We start from the raw sequence: 14,199 nt of genomic DNA, 5'->3' as shown, positions 1-14,199 counted from the left end.
GTTGTTGAATTGATAAAAAAATTGATTCAAAACTGATTTTGTTGTAGTTGCTCAGCCTTGTCAAATTTGTTAAACTTACAAAATATTATTTCCTCCACACCCAAACCCACTTTGAAACAACATGGAACAACATTAACCCGACTGAGCACGAGCCATCAAACAATACAATGGCAGACAGCTTGTGAGTATTTTGGTGTTTACTTTTGATAATTATTATTACTGCTTCTCAGTTCTTCTCACGTCTAGAAGTTCAAGAGATCGAATTCAGTGCAAATTTATATCTCACTGTTTTATTGTGTATGGCGAGAGAGAAAATCACAGAATCAACTTTCAAGCAATATATGAAGTTTAGGAGCTATCTAACTAATAGTTGACTTATAGATCGAAAGACGCAGGGCAGCGTGCTATTCCAAATTTATTTGGATCTCAGAACAGTCGAACTAATAAAGTATTCAAACCTATCGCTACTTGTTCTGGTTACGGCTACGACTTCAGAGTCGGAAACCTTGAAAACATAAATAATTCCCTTGGAAATACGGATATTATAGAGGAGCAGGACTACGAATGCAAGACCTACCCAGAGCTAAACTGTGCTAATCATGAAGTTGTGAATAATATTATTTTCGATTTCACGTCTTTCCGATTCCGACCGAAACCCTCGCAATCAGCAACTTCTCATCTAAAGGGTGAGTTCTTTTGAGTTGCCTTGAGTGCAGGCAGATCAGCTGATAGGTACTTCTTGCAGGCTGGTCCCAAGACCCACTGGGCATTTGGCAATACGACCAGCCGGATAGAAACGCAAGAGTTGAAAGGGTCGAACTCTTAGAGTGGGATAGAGTACCAGATTGGCACTTTCCAGCAAACATGGACAAGACGGAAGGGATCATTAGATGGTCGCCAAACTCGGCTCGTGCACAGTTTGTCGCGTTCAACTTGAATTACCGAATCCTTCAAGTCTACGAGGCTAAGGGTCTTGCACGGCCAGGTAAATTCGAGTATGAACCCTTATCTCGTTACATTGATATTCCCTCTTTGAACACTTTCGACTGGTCGCCAGTTGTCGAAGGTTTGGTTGCTGTTGGTACTTCTAGTGGCGAACTTCAATTACTACGAGTTGACGACAATTCTAATGCTGTATTGTCTCTTTCCATCAAACAGCCAAGAGCATGTCAAGCTGTTGCTTTTAATACTACTGGACTATTAGCAATTGGTCTCGAAAGAGTTCGCAATGATGGCTCCCTGCAGATTTGGGATGTCAATCAACGTCTAACTGGTTGGGATACCTCTCAGCCAGGATGGAAGGTACCAAATAATGCGGTCGAGCCGAGAAAGTTAGAGTCGGCCACCGTGAGTGGACGTGAGAAAAGCACCCTTGATGGCGCTACTGACAACACCCAACAGGTAACTACCATCAAGTTCTTCGAGGATCAACCGCAAACCCTTGCTATTGGTATCAAGAACTCTTGTGTTCGAATCCACGATCTCAGAGGTTAGTTCAATTCCATAACGTTAGATCTATATACTAAAACATAACAGATCCGAGCGGCGGAGTAATCACATTTCAAACTAAATGTAACAATAACCTTACTATCGACTACTCAGACCCCAACTATTTTGCTTCCTCCTCTTTAGATCAACCTGGACTCATGGTCTGGGATAGACGTGCCAGTACACGAGCCACAGCCTCTCCAATGTATTTAGATGCTTTTGATAACGATGGATATGTTTGGGGAGCCGCTCTGCAACTAAAGAAGGTCATTTCTACCGACAAACAGGGTTCGTATATTAAATCATTGCGCTATTGCAGAGAGCATCGGGGAACTTTGGGTGTTCTCTCAAACGCCGGTCAACTTCAAATCTTGAAGACTAACAAAGAGTATTATGACCCTGGCTCTGAAGACGATGTCAAAGGAAGCCCGGAGTTACTTCAGGTTAAGAAGTCATTTGATCTCGAATACCCATATGTAGACCCAGATCATGGTCGCAGGCAAGAGGATAGAATCGTCTCTTTTGATTGGTTAACACTAGGAAATACAGATTTGCAGCCTCGCGTCGTCGCGTTGAGAGCTTCAGGATCATTTGAGATTATGCAAGCACCACCCTCTAGTAATGGTCAAATGATGGACTTCATGCCATGGCAACCGCCACATAACCACGATAAGGTACCCTATCACACTTTGATGGACTTTGCAGATGCCACCGAGCGTCGGGAAAGCCTTGGCCCCCTTTTTGCAGAAGAGTTGAAGTTTAATACGCCAGTTTTTGGGCCAGACGGATACAGCACCCCACACGTTCAAAAGTCTTTAGCGGCTGCTCTCGACAAAGCTCTTGAGCGCCCCGGAGCTCCAGCATCAGAAGTCAAAGCGGAAACCCCTGGCAGTCAGATCAAAAGAGCAGCTTTTACAAAGGCAACTTTTGCAGAAGCTATCGACCGGCAGCTTTTGACCGTTAACGATCCAGTATCTGAAACATTTGCTAAGAGAGGCGGTGCTGGCGATTATGGCGGGTTTGGCTCCTTGAACAACAAATTATCCACTATGAGTCTTTTGGGCAAGGGGAAGTCGAAGGCTCAGAATCTATCGACAACCGAGATTCGTTCAAGCAGGGAGATGCACGAAATTTTACTTGGATCCCGCATACCATCTTCTAAGGCCGAAGCTATGCTAATTGATAATCTGTTCATTCAACGTGCTCTCAATGGTTATTTGTTTGATTGCAACAAGAACAAATCACTAGTCAAGGACGATCCATGGCTGAGGGATGTGTGGTACTGGATTTCAGGTATGTCCTTCTCTCTATTATCTTTGAAACTTTTTAACATTGTCAGTTGCCGAGAAAGCTGCTAAGGATGACGGTATGCTGTCTTCAACCCTTGACCTTAGCTATTTGGGAGTCCATACCTTGTGGAACAATAATCTTGGCGGGAAAGCTGAATCAAGACTTGTTGAGAGCACTGTTATCCCTGATCCCACTCAGTGGGAACGGCTTATTGCTTCTATAAATAAGCGTGTCGGTCATGAAGAATATACTGGTGTGCCAACTATGAAGCCTCAACACCGACAATTGTGCCTTGCCCAGTGCAGTTTTGCAACACCTGCCGCAGAGCTAAAAGAGATGTTGGCTCGTCTAGAGGGAAGAGGAGAATTTACTAAAGCAGCTGCACGGGCGTTGTTTGAGGGCGAACCTGAACAAGCAGTCGAGATCCTCAGACGTGGAGACAAAGAGCTAGTATTTGTTGCTGTAGCACTCGATGTCACCGTCAAGAGTCCTCCCAATGTTGATCTCTCTAATTGGAGTAAGACGCTTCGAGAACAAGCTCACATGTCGGACGATCCATATCTAAGAGCTATATTTAGCTACATCACAACGAGAGACTGGGAGGTCATTGCAAATGAGACGGCTTTACCATTGAGATATCGTGCCGGTGTAGCTTTAAGATACCTTAGCGACCTACAACTCACAGAGTGGCTTGACAAGGAAATGGAAGAAGCTATCAAACACGGAGACATCGAAGGTATCGTTCTTGCAGGAATCACGGACAACATGGTCGATATCTTGGCGAAATATGTCGCAAAATTCTTTGACTACCAAACCGCAATCCTAATCATGTCTTTCTGCTACCCTCGTTACATCTCCGACATCCGTTGCGATGCCTGGCGTCGTGACTACCAAGCTTATCTAAATCGCCATCAACAATTCATACTACGCGTCCAATTTGACCAAGGCTCGGCCAAGAAGTCTCGTCAACGAGACGGTATTCCAGTTATTAAACCCCCCATTCGCCAAGTTACTCTTCGTTGTCTCTTTTGCGATAACCGTTCGGCAAACGATCGTCACAATGCTACAGGCGCTGCTCCCGCACCTCCTAATTCATCCGCTGGTCCCTCTTCCAGCGCCGACGAACGCAATCCATTAATGTCTAGCGGTATTAATGCCGGCCTTAGCTGTCCTCGTTGTGGCTCGCACCTACCTCGCTGCGGAATCTGTTTAGAGATTTGTGGCTCTCCAAGATCAGACAGGCCTGAGCTTTCGGAGGATCCATTGGTGAAGAGGATGGGCAATCAATTAACTTTCTGCATGAAATGCAAGCATGCTGCTCATATGGATCATGCGGTAAATTGGTTTGATAGACACGTGGAATGCCCAGTTGCCGAGTGCAAATGTCAGTGTAACTTTAGGTCTAACGTGGACATTGCTTGATTTTATGAGGGGTTGGAACGAAAGGCAATCAGAACAATTGCCGATGGCGTTATGAATGTATGGATACATCTGGGTGCATATGGGTGGATATACCCTTTTCTAGTATGAGACTGGAAGCTTAGTCTTAATGTTAACACAACAGTATAAAGAAGAATTTTACTAGCGCAAATAAATTTTTCGTTTCTGCTGAGGTTCCTAGAAGGCTACTTGATACCATTAGAAAATCAATCACTTCGCTAGAGACGATCATGAATCGCAATGAAGTATTGTACATTCCAGTGTTATGAGTTTAATGCACTTGAGTCTTATTCTGGTCAGTTACTCCCTTTCCCATAATCCATCAAACAGCCCAATAACCAATCTCCAAAGTATAGCCTTCATTTTCCAACCACATCTCGATCATCTCCCTCGTTATCCTATTAGCTCTTTTACTCTTGCCCGTCATATACTAATATCATCTATTGTCTTCCCATTCCCTAATATTTCAACCATTCTCAATGCAGGTTTTGGAGTCTCCCCTTTCCCCATTGTTTACCCATCCAAATTCGCCCTACATTTCTCAATCTCCTCTACCCATTCTCGTAACAGAAGTATCTCTATTTGTCGGTCTTTTATCCTTTCCAAAAAGACCTTGGAGTATCTCGACAAGTAGATCCCAGGAAATCGGCGCTGGATTGACGATATTTTTGTCTACTTGAATGTTTCTGAAATTGTGCTTGCTCTTCATACGTAAAAGCCCTTCCATCGCCCGTCAACATGGTTTGGAAGGAAGGAAATACAAATGACCGAACTTCTGATCTGGCACTGTGAGATAAAAAGACCTAAACTGATCGCAAAGCACATGGGACGAGAATGAGTATATCCCTCGGCGAGTATGAGGAAGGAAATCAGTTGGCAGATTAACCTAGACAATATATCTAAAATATCTAATTTATTTAATTCACCTCATTCGAATTTGGCTTCAGCATAAACACCAGCTTCCGCCTACCACCTCTTTCTCCTTATTTCTACAGCTCAGCTAATTTATCTCGCTCTATCCATCCTCTGCAACTACAAAACCGTGCTGCACCCATCCCAAATCCTCATAACATACGCACAAGAGCATTTCGGCATACGAAAGTGAATGATATGACCTTTCTCTTCTAGTGATCGCTTACTGAATCATCAACAATGGATAAGCACCCTCAATTCATTTCAGCACATCCACTGTTTTCGAACCGAAGCAACAACGTCAGACTATTCCACTTCTTCTCCCTAAGCACTGTTTCAACCTAAAGCCCAATTGAAAGGATCATGATATTCATTCTCCCATCCCAATACCTGCATATCCATTTGTGGTATAGTTTAAGTTTCGTTGCAATCACCAGCCAACCATAATATAAACATCCATTCCAACGCCATTCGAAAATGCAATGATTCCTCTCCTCCCCTCATGCCGTTCTAACAATCAGTAAGTCTCCTCCGATCGGATATCAACGAAACCTCATTGCCTCATCGCTACCATCGTCTCTTGCCTGTGCAAATGAATGCATTGCTCTAAGCTTTTCCTTTCATCCAGTTCTGCAAAAACGTCGCCAGTCCCTTTCTTTCAGGACTCTCCACCATGCTCTTGATAAATCCGCTACCATCTACGCCCATACTTGGGAAGAAATTGCCCTGTAGATGCTCCACAAACATATTTCCAGTCTTCATATAGATGACCTGTTCCAATCCCGCCAATTCATTCAAAACGCTCTTGGATTGTGCATCGACCAATGGTCTGAAGTTTGGATCGCGAAGAACCTCCCAACAAACCGGATGAAAACGTTCAATGAGAAAACTATCAAAGCCTGGGAACGTTGGTTGAGGGGAAACAGGCGAGGTAATGGGCTGGCCTGGAGTGGCAATTGTTGGGCCACCCCAGATCTCTGCCATCTTTGTCATAACGTTAAAGGCAATCTTGCTGGCCGCGAGATTGCCATTTTCATTTGTGACTGTCTTCGCCAAGGTTGTGACCGACTGAATGAGGGGTTCAAAGAAAGCCTGATTCTGCTCGCTGACAAGAACGGAACCGAGCTCGTTGTTCAAGATGACCGTCACAAAGGTCAAATATTCTCTTCGCAATTCAGCGAGTTGAATTCCATCATCTGTTCCTGTAACCGGCTCGCTTAAGCTAGCAAAAACTCGTTGGAAAAGTGGTGTCAGTAGGGAGTTGAGAACTTCATGTATATCCTTCTTAAATCCAAATACCACTTGATCCAATAATCTCAAGAACATGGCGATTTCTTCCTTGGAAGAACTTTGGGACAACAAGCCATCGATCCATCTTGGAAGGAGAGGGAGCATAGCAACTCCCATGACTCCCATCAGTCTAGAGAATGAGGATCTTGCTGCATTACGGACCTCGAAAGAGGCCTTGAGTGCCTCGAGCGCAAACAAAATTGCTTCCGCGGCACGGCTGAATTCAATGGTTATCTCTTTGACAGGTGCCTGTCCAGCCCTTTTTCCTTCTCCTGGGGACCAGTCAGAAAATCCATGGGCTAACGATCCAAGAGCGAAAACGATGTGATGAATTTGTAGAACAGCTTGTGCGTTTCCCGACTTAGCTTGCTCTAAGTTTCGCTCAATGTCTGAGAACAGAGGATCCATGATTGTTCTTGCGTAAATGGCTTGCTTCTCTATTGGTGTTGAAGTTGTGGATGAAATACAACCAATTGCCTCGTAAAGATTGAGTTGGGCATTGAATGCAACATCCGCTGCATCATGGTTGCCATCATCTGATGACATGTCATCATCATTTTCCCTTGGTACCTCTGCCTTCAAAGGAAGGAGATCACTGATTGATTGAATGATAGTCTCCGCAACATTGCCTACTTGACCTCTCAAGTGTTTTACAAATCGGTGAAATAGATACCACGAACGTATCCTGACCCGTGAATGACTATGGTGCACAAAACTAACAAATTGCTCGAGAACTTGAGGGATATATTGGGTTTGGTTCTCAAAAAACGAACAGTATCGAACGCAGATTTCCATATATTGGAGTGAAATGGCAGGATGATTGAATGAAGCAATGCCTATTTACAATTAGTGAATTCTCCTGTAAGGGGGCTGGCACAATCTTACCGGACTCGACCATTTTAGACATCATGACGATCAAACGTTCGGCTGCGATACTGGATGGCTGGCTTTTGGCATAGAGGCCACCGTTGACGAGCGTAAGTTCCCCAAAAAGGTACATTTCGTGTAGTGCAAGGTCTAAATCACGCCAGTCTATCTGGCCATTTTGCTCTTCGAGTCTTTGGAATGTACTTCCAATCACGTTGCTCAAGACATCAACATACAGAGCTTCATCAACTGCAGCGATAGTCTTTTGAAGAACCTGTAATCTTTTTCGAAGCTCTTGGAATTCAGCCTCGTCTGTTAATTCATCCTCATCGGCGTATGAAGAAGTGTCATCGTATCTCATTTTTTGTATGATCGCATTGAGAACAGGTGTCAACATGGCGGAATATGCAGGTGGTAATGGTTGTGCTTTGCGTAAGAATGTGTTTAGCTCTGTGAGAGATGGTATGACTGTTGCGCATATCTCGTCGTACTCGTCCGAGAAAAATCTGAGTAGAAGTGGAAGGAAAGTTTGCAATAATTGCTCTGCTTGGGCTCGAACATCGGGTTCAACTTTGGTGTCCTCGAGGATTTTGACCAGATCTGAAACAACGTTGTTGACCAGTTTTGCAACCGCTTCCGCAAGATCGGTATCATAGCTAGAAGTGTTCCGTAAGTCATGTAGGGCTGGACTAGCGATAAGTTGCGACACAACTTCTCCAAGGTTCAAGAACAGAATCATTCCTATCTTATCAGAAGGTTTCATCTTCTTTGCCACAATCTCTGTGAAGCAGTCTATTGCTGCTTCCTTGACTTTGTCTTCACCTCCGTTAGGGTTTCGGCCAACCAATGGAAACAACAAATTCAAGATATCCTGATTTACGACCAAAGAGATATCAATCCACGAGACCCACTTTCCAATAACTTTTAATGTCATTTCAACAATGGCATCGTTGTTGCCTTGCCAGTATGTGAGAATTTGTTGAAAAGAGCCTGCGACCGTCTGTACATCCCGAGCACGCACAAGGTCCTTCAACTCAACATTTCGCTTTGTCTCTTCTCCAGCTCTGGCTATCATCAAATCGGCAATCTCGTCATGGATAGAGCTTAAAAGCCGCAAATATAATACAACTCCAGAAAGATTATCCACTGATCCATTTTGATGACCTGCGAAGCTTAGGAAATCTCTGATGAAACTTTCCCAGCCTTCCTTGTATAACGATGAGAATAAAAATGTCAAGGTTTGTGTGAGCTTGTTCTGTAAAGCAGGTGGATCGACCTCGTTCCCAGAGGCATATGTTCTTCTGACATAGTCATGTAGTTGTTCCTTGAGCCCACGCAAGCTCTGATCGTCTATATGTTGAGTTTGAATCGCATTGTTGACAATGTCCAGTGAAACTAATCGTACGACTTCGGCGGCTTTTGGAGCTCTGGTGAAGAGGTTAAGGCATGCTTGTAGGCTCGAGGTGTCGCCTCGGACTTGAGTGAGATATTGAACCGCTTGTTGTTTTAAGTTTGGGTCGGATCGAGGGTCCCATGCGATTTCGATGGCTTTCTCAATCTATACAATAATGGCAGATTAGTACAGATGTTCCATCCTTTATTTCCAAACTTCCATTCTCGAGCAATACCCCCGCCAGCGCAGAAGTTCCCGGAAGCGGTGTATCAAAAACATACCTGGGCGTCCATGACTGCTGTATTCCCTAGAACTAAAGCTTGAGGTTACAGCAGACAGAAAGGTTTAGGAAGTTCAGATGATCCACAATTATTGTAAAGTAGATCGCATGTACATCTGTAGCATTCTTTGAGACTCCGCTATCGAGTCATAATAATTCTTAGATTTATTCGTTGGATGGTTGGGGACGAGACAAAAGCTTGCAATAGAAAGAAGACTTGATGCACGATTGTAAAATTGTACGTTGAATCCCTATCTGATTTTTGAGTGTGTATCCTGAGCTCTTAAAATAACTTTCGTTGCCAGTTTTTTGCAATATGATGTTGGAAAAGTTCTACTGAAAGCGGTTCTTCAGAAGATACTGCCCCACCACAACACACAAATCTGAATGAAGGGTAAGGCAAGGTTTAATTTCAGCCTTTCGCTTGGTGAAAAGGTGACACGTGAGAGACGGCCCCTATTTTATCCGGATTCAGTCTTCAGTTGGGTAACTACTCGTTGCGACTATTGAAAAATTCCCAAGGGATTGTCTGACGAATCTGAGAATACTTGGAAGGGAAGAAGGCCGGCGTTAGATATATAATTTTCACACTGTATAACATATGTCACCCAGTTATGTTATTGAATACGTTTAGAAATCTTTCAAACTATGTTCATTAATAGTCTATTTAAGTTAAGGTAATAAAAGAAATCCCATGTCATTATGATAAATATCATCAGACATGTACATCAATTCCTCATTTGTCACATTACCCCCTTCAAATTTCTTGATGCTGTTTCAAAATCTGTCCGGTGTGTATGTGGTTATCCTTTCATCATGCTTTCAAAGCTGGGATCAAAAATGAAAATCCACGATAGAAAACGCCTGCAATGGAATCTAATCCCCAAATTCTATGAGGCGTCGCGTTTTCGACGCGCGTAAAAGGTGATTTTGATGCAAATGTACACTCCGGCCATTAAAAAAGCTAGAAGGGCCAAGAGATCAACAGGAAGAAGAACGCCCGCCAGTAGGAACCCCACCCATGCTTTACGTAGCCACCATGTTCTGTCAGGATCATGAGAAGCCTTTGTGAAATCAGAACTTTGACGCGAACTTTTTGATGTGTTGTGAGAGGTGGATTGATCTTGATTGATATCCTGATTCTGATCTTGATCAGGTCACTGGAACGAGAATCCACCAGGAAAGCCTTGAGGAGCGCCCCGAGCGCGACCTCCCTGCGGCATACCTCCACCGAAGCTGTGGAAACCACCTCCACCTCCACGGCCCCCTCCCATCTGGGCTCCAAACATTTGCATGAGAATTTCTATTGACAAAATTAGCAGTGTAATTCAGACCATCAAGGTTGTAGACTAACCTGGATCAATATTCATTCCTCCCCCACCACCACCCATACCGCCTCCAAAGCCATCCATTGGATCTTCCAAGTCTACACCACTATCGTATCGTGCACGTTTCCTGAAGTATTATGTTAGACAACGCGGTAATGTCAGGAAAACCAGATCAAACTTACTCAGAATCACTCAAGGTCTCGTAGGCTTCTCCAATATCCTTGAATCGCTCCTCTGCATGTGGATCATCCCGGTTCTTATCTGGATGATGGATGATTGCAGCCTTTCTATAAGCCTTCTTAATCTGGTTGTCATCTGCGTCCTTCTCAACGCCAAGAATCTTGTAGTAATCCTTTCTCTTGCTCTTCTTCAGCTCGAGTTCAGCTCTTCGTACCTCCCTAGCAATACTAGCGTCGGAAGGATCTTGTTCTTGCAACTGCTTGAGCTCGCGTACAGCTTCCTCCCACTGGCCAGACTCGCCAAGAGCGGTAGCTTTTGTCTTCTTTGCTTTGGTGTATGAAGGATCAAGTTGAAGAGCTTGATCACAATCCTCAATAGCAGCCGCATAATCCTTGAGGCGAGATTTGCACAAAGCACGATTTTGAAGTAATTTGGAGTTTGTTCCTCTGTTTGTAGGGTCGAGCGCGAGAGCTTCACTGTACTTTTCGATGGCATTTGGGTATCGTCCAGCCTTGAATTCCGCGTTTCCGTCGGTTTTCAACTGATCAACCTTCCTGACCAATCTTAAATACTTGACTGCGTCTCTGTAATCAGGATCGCAAGTCAAAGCTTGTCGGAAATGCTGGATGGCCTTATCATTTTCGCCTTGAGAGTATAAAGCTCTACCCCTCAGAACAAGCGCCTCAGGATCTTGGCTGTTTCCTCGTAACAAAGACATGGCAACATTTTGTGCATCTCCCAAAGCATTGACATTGCCCATCTTTAGATAAGCCTCGCCACGCATTAATTGCCATTTGCGTGGCTTGGGTACACCCATACCAAGTAATCTTTCTGCCTGCTCAATAGAGTGTATTGCCATTGATCCAGTTCCGTTCTTAAGTGCGTCTGCTGCAGACGCAAGATGTTGCAACATAGCTTTGGCTGGTGCCATATCTTTTGCTGAAGGTGGTGGTTGAATGCGGCCAAAGGTATCCATAGCCTCTTGTGGTAATCCCATACTGATGTAAATTCGAGCCAATCGTAGAAGTACTTTGTGGTTGTTAGGATCAAGCTGGTCAGCTCGCTTGGAATCTTCTAAAGCCTGGTAGTATTGGCCAGCAGCCATATAAGCAGCAGCACGATTGTTGATATAGGTGGATGATGATGGCATCGCTTCGACAGCTACAAATGGCACAAAAATCAGCAGTTGTCATGTGTTAAACCCTTTCGAAGGCACGAACCCTTGGTGTATTCTTCAATGGCTTTCTTGTACTGCTTAGCCTTGTAGTATCTATTTCCCGAATCTTTGAATGCCTCTGCTTCTTCTGGGGTTGGTGGCGCTACCGCTTGAGGACTTGTTGGGTTTGATTTGTGAGCTGGTGGAGGAGGAGGTGGTCCCTCTCCATTAGCTGGAGCACTGTCACCATTGGGTGCACTTGGCTGAGGAGCAGGCTTTGGAGCAGACTTTGAAGAAAGCTTACGAGCAGGCTCTGCTGGTTTTGATGAGCTTGCTTGGGTGTTTGATTGTGAATTGGTTGCAGGTGGTGGGGAAGGATTGCGAGCGCTGGCAGGAGAGTCAACGTCAATATCCATAGGTTCCGACATCCTGACTTGAGTTGATAACCTCCGCAGTTGATCTGGCGGAAGGTTTAAAGGGTGAGTAGTATTTGGATCAAAAGAATTTCGCGACGGGTACACACTCGATTTTGGTCGAATACGGCTGGATTTTGTTGAGCCTGATTGTTTTTCCTCTGATTTAATATTTTCCTCCTCTCTATTTTTACTTAATCTTGAGTAAGATTTCTTTAGTGGGGATTTTGAGCGAGGCGAATCCGTTTGAATTCCCTCCTCGTTATCTTCAGGTTTCTTTGGTTTTCTTGGTGTTTTTGAAAAGAGGTTAAAGGACATTGAGAATAGATAATAATTCCCGCTGGGATGACCGTGGGTGCGTGTAGCCGGTCTGACGAACGATTGTGGTTGGACAGACTGTGAGAGCGAATAAAAAATAAAAAATACGATATGACGGTTGGTTTTGATGTAATGGCTTATTATGGTGAGTGAAACCAGCCCTAGGTAGGTTGTGTGTGGCGTGTGGTGAATATAAGTTTTTTTCCGTAGCTAGAATCTTATAGAAGCTCTTAGAATATATTCAATAAGAACATGAACTCCCCAACTCCGTTTAATGCAGCACACATACAACACAATACCAGACGTCAAAAGTCCATTTTGGTAGGGTGTAGAGAGAGAGGAAGAGAGGAAGAGGCAGCGAAAGGGAAGAGAAATACATAAGAAAGGTAGGAGGAAAAGTTAAAGTATTTATGAAGAGAGAGTAGGGATTTATTTACTTTTGGGGGTTTCGCTTTCGCCTTTGCTTTTTTGCGATTATTGTCTCTCTTTTTTCTTTCTTATCTTTTTCGTATATACCTGGTAGCCTTCTTCTCCGTCTTTATTCTGTTCTTCTCCTTGAAAATTGTTGTCTTTTGGGGGATTGCGAACAAGCAAATTTGTTCGCTTCTTGAAGTGCGTCAAAGGCTATTTTCGGTATGGATGAGGAACTGAAAAAGAAGTCCCATAGGATACGAGAAGTGGAGTGAAGTGAAGATCGCGAGAGTGTGAGAGAGAGATATTAAGAGGAGCACAACAAGATATCTAAGATGAGAAAAATGGGCGAGTGGGTGGATATGATCGAGGTTGGAAATATAGGTAGAGAGTGAGAGAGTGAGAGTGAGAGAGAGAGAGAGAGAGAGAGAGAGAGAGAGAGAGAGAGAGAGACTGGGGGACGGGGATGATACCAGGGTAGATGGGAATAGTAAACACAAAAAGTTTTCGACCTCTTAGATATTCACAAAATAGAGTGATAAGGTATCGAGGATATGTATGTATGTATGTATGTATGTATGTATGGATGGATGGATGGATGGATGTATGTATGTATGTAGGTAGGCAGATATGGTTTGTTATGGTTCGTATGGTGTGTATGGTATGGTTTGGATGTACTCCGTATGGCTGTATGATATCAGTCAATCAAATCTATCGCTCGCTCATCCAAACTTGCTACCAGTTATTTTCCTCTTTCTTTCTTTTTTAGTGCTATCCAGATCTTCCTTTGCAGGGCATCGACTTCCAATAGATTTTTTGTGGCCCCTGGAATCTTTACACTTTTATTCGTCCGTGCTGTCATCTTGATGCCTGCTGAGTACGGGAGGAGTCGAGAGCAGATATTCGATTGCTAATGTTGTACTCCGTACCAGAATATCCTACCTCTCTTTTACTCTTCTACTCTTTTGCATCTTGCTCAGCCATCTCAATTTTGTGACGAGCACTTTAGCTTGCAGCAGTAGACACTTTTCCCTTTTTCTTTTTTGGCCTGTGGAGGTGGATATCATTTATCATTCTGGGGCTCTTTGCCTTTTTGGCTATTTCTAGAAGCTTCTCATGCTGGTGTGACCTGCACATATCTAAGCAGCACGTTTTTTTGCTATAAAAACAAAAATCAAGGGCAAAGCATGTATATGTGAAGTACCTGTGTACCACCCACGGCGTCCGACGGTAAGGTAAGGGCTCTGTCAGTGAGTGTCATATAAAGTATAGTTCATCCTAAGTGGAGAATGTATGATAATGGGATTAGCCCTGATCAAGATGAAGGTGAGAATAGGTAGATAAACTATTGATATTCTGTAAATTTAATACTTTTACTTCTACAGCTCCAACTATGAAGTAATACTACTATCGATTTCTTGAATCTGTCTCTC

At 43.8% G+C, this 14,199-nt stretch overlaps 3 protein-coding genes across 3 annotated transcripts; 1 reads left to right on the top strand and 2 right to left on the bottom strand.

The window, feature by feature from the left end:
• Positions 1 to 167: 167 nt before the first annotated feature.
• Positions 168 to 4,200, top strand: EAE97_003803 (uncharacterized protein; the record flags this gene model as incomplete). The annotated part of the gene is made up of 6 exons (XM_038874315.1): positions 168 to 181; positions 382 to 686; positions 746 to 1,347; positions 1,402 to 1,489; positions 1,537 to 2,781; positions 2,828 to 4,200. 6 exons carry the CDS (start codon positions 168 to 170, stop codon positions 4,198 to 4,200), a joined length of 3,627 nt encoding a protein of 1,208 aa, XP_038734924.1.
• Positions 4,201 to 5,736: 1,536 nt separating this feature from the next.
• Positions 5,737 to 8,973, bottom strand: EAE97_003802 (uncharacterized protein; the record flags this gene model as incomplete). Its single annotated transcript, XM_038874314.1, has 3 exons — positions 5,737 to 7,256; positions 7,306 to 8,845; positions 8,962 to 8,973. 3 exons carry the CDS (start codon positions 8,971 to 8,973, stop codon positions 5,737 to 5,739), a joined length of 3,072 nt encoding a protein of 1,023 aa, XP_038734923.1.
• Positions 8,974 to 9,594: 621 nt separating this feature from the next.
• Positions 9,595 to 13,217, bottom strand: EAE97_003801 (uncharacterized protein). Its single transcript, XM_038874313.1, has 5 exons — positions 12,793 to 13,217; positions 11,689 to 12,572; positions 10,471 to 11,629; positions 10,315 to 10,415; positions 9,595 to 10,263 (listed from the first exon to the last, which is right to left on the bottom strand). Exons 2-5 carry the CDS (start codon positions 12,353 to 12,355, stop codon positions 10,118 to 10,120), a joined length of 2,073 nt encoding a protein of 690 aa, XP_038734922.1. The 5' UTR covers positions 12,356 to 12,572; positions 12,793 to 13,217; the 3' UTR covers positions 9,595 to 10,117.
• Between the last annotated feature and the right edge of the window lie 982 nt (positions 13,218 to 14,199).

Source organism: Botrytis byssoidea, assembly GCF_014898295.1.
Source record: "Botrytis byssoidea strain MUCL 94 chromosome Unknown BBYS_006, whole genome shotgun sequence".
Classification (NCBI taxonomy): domain Eukaryota; kingdom Fungi; phylum Ascomycota; class Leotiomycetes; order Helotiales; family Sclerotiniaceae; genus Botrytis; species Botrytis byssoidea.
The sequence above is the reverse complement of the archived record's forward strand: the minus strand, read 5'-3'. Positions and strand labels throughout refer to the sequence as shown.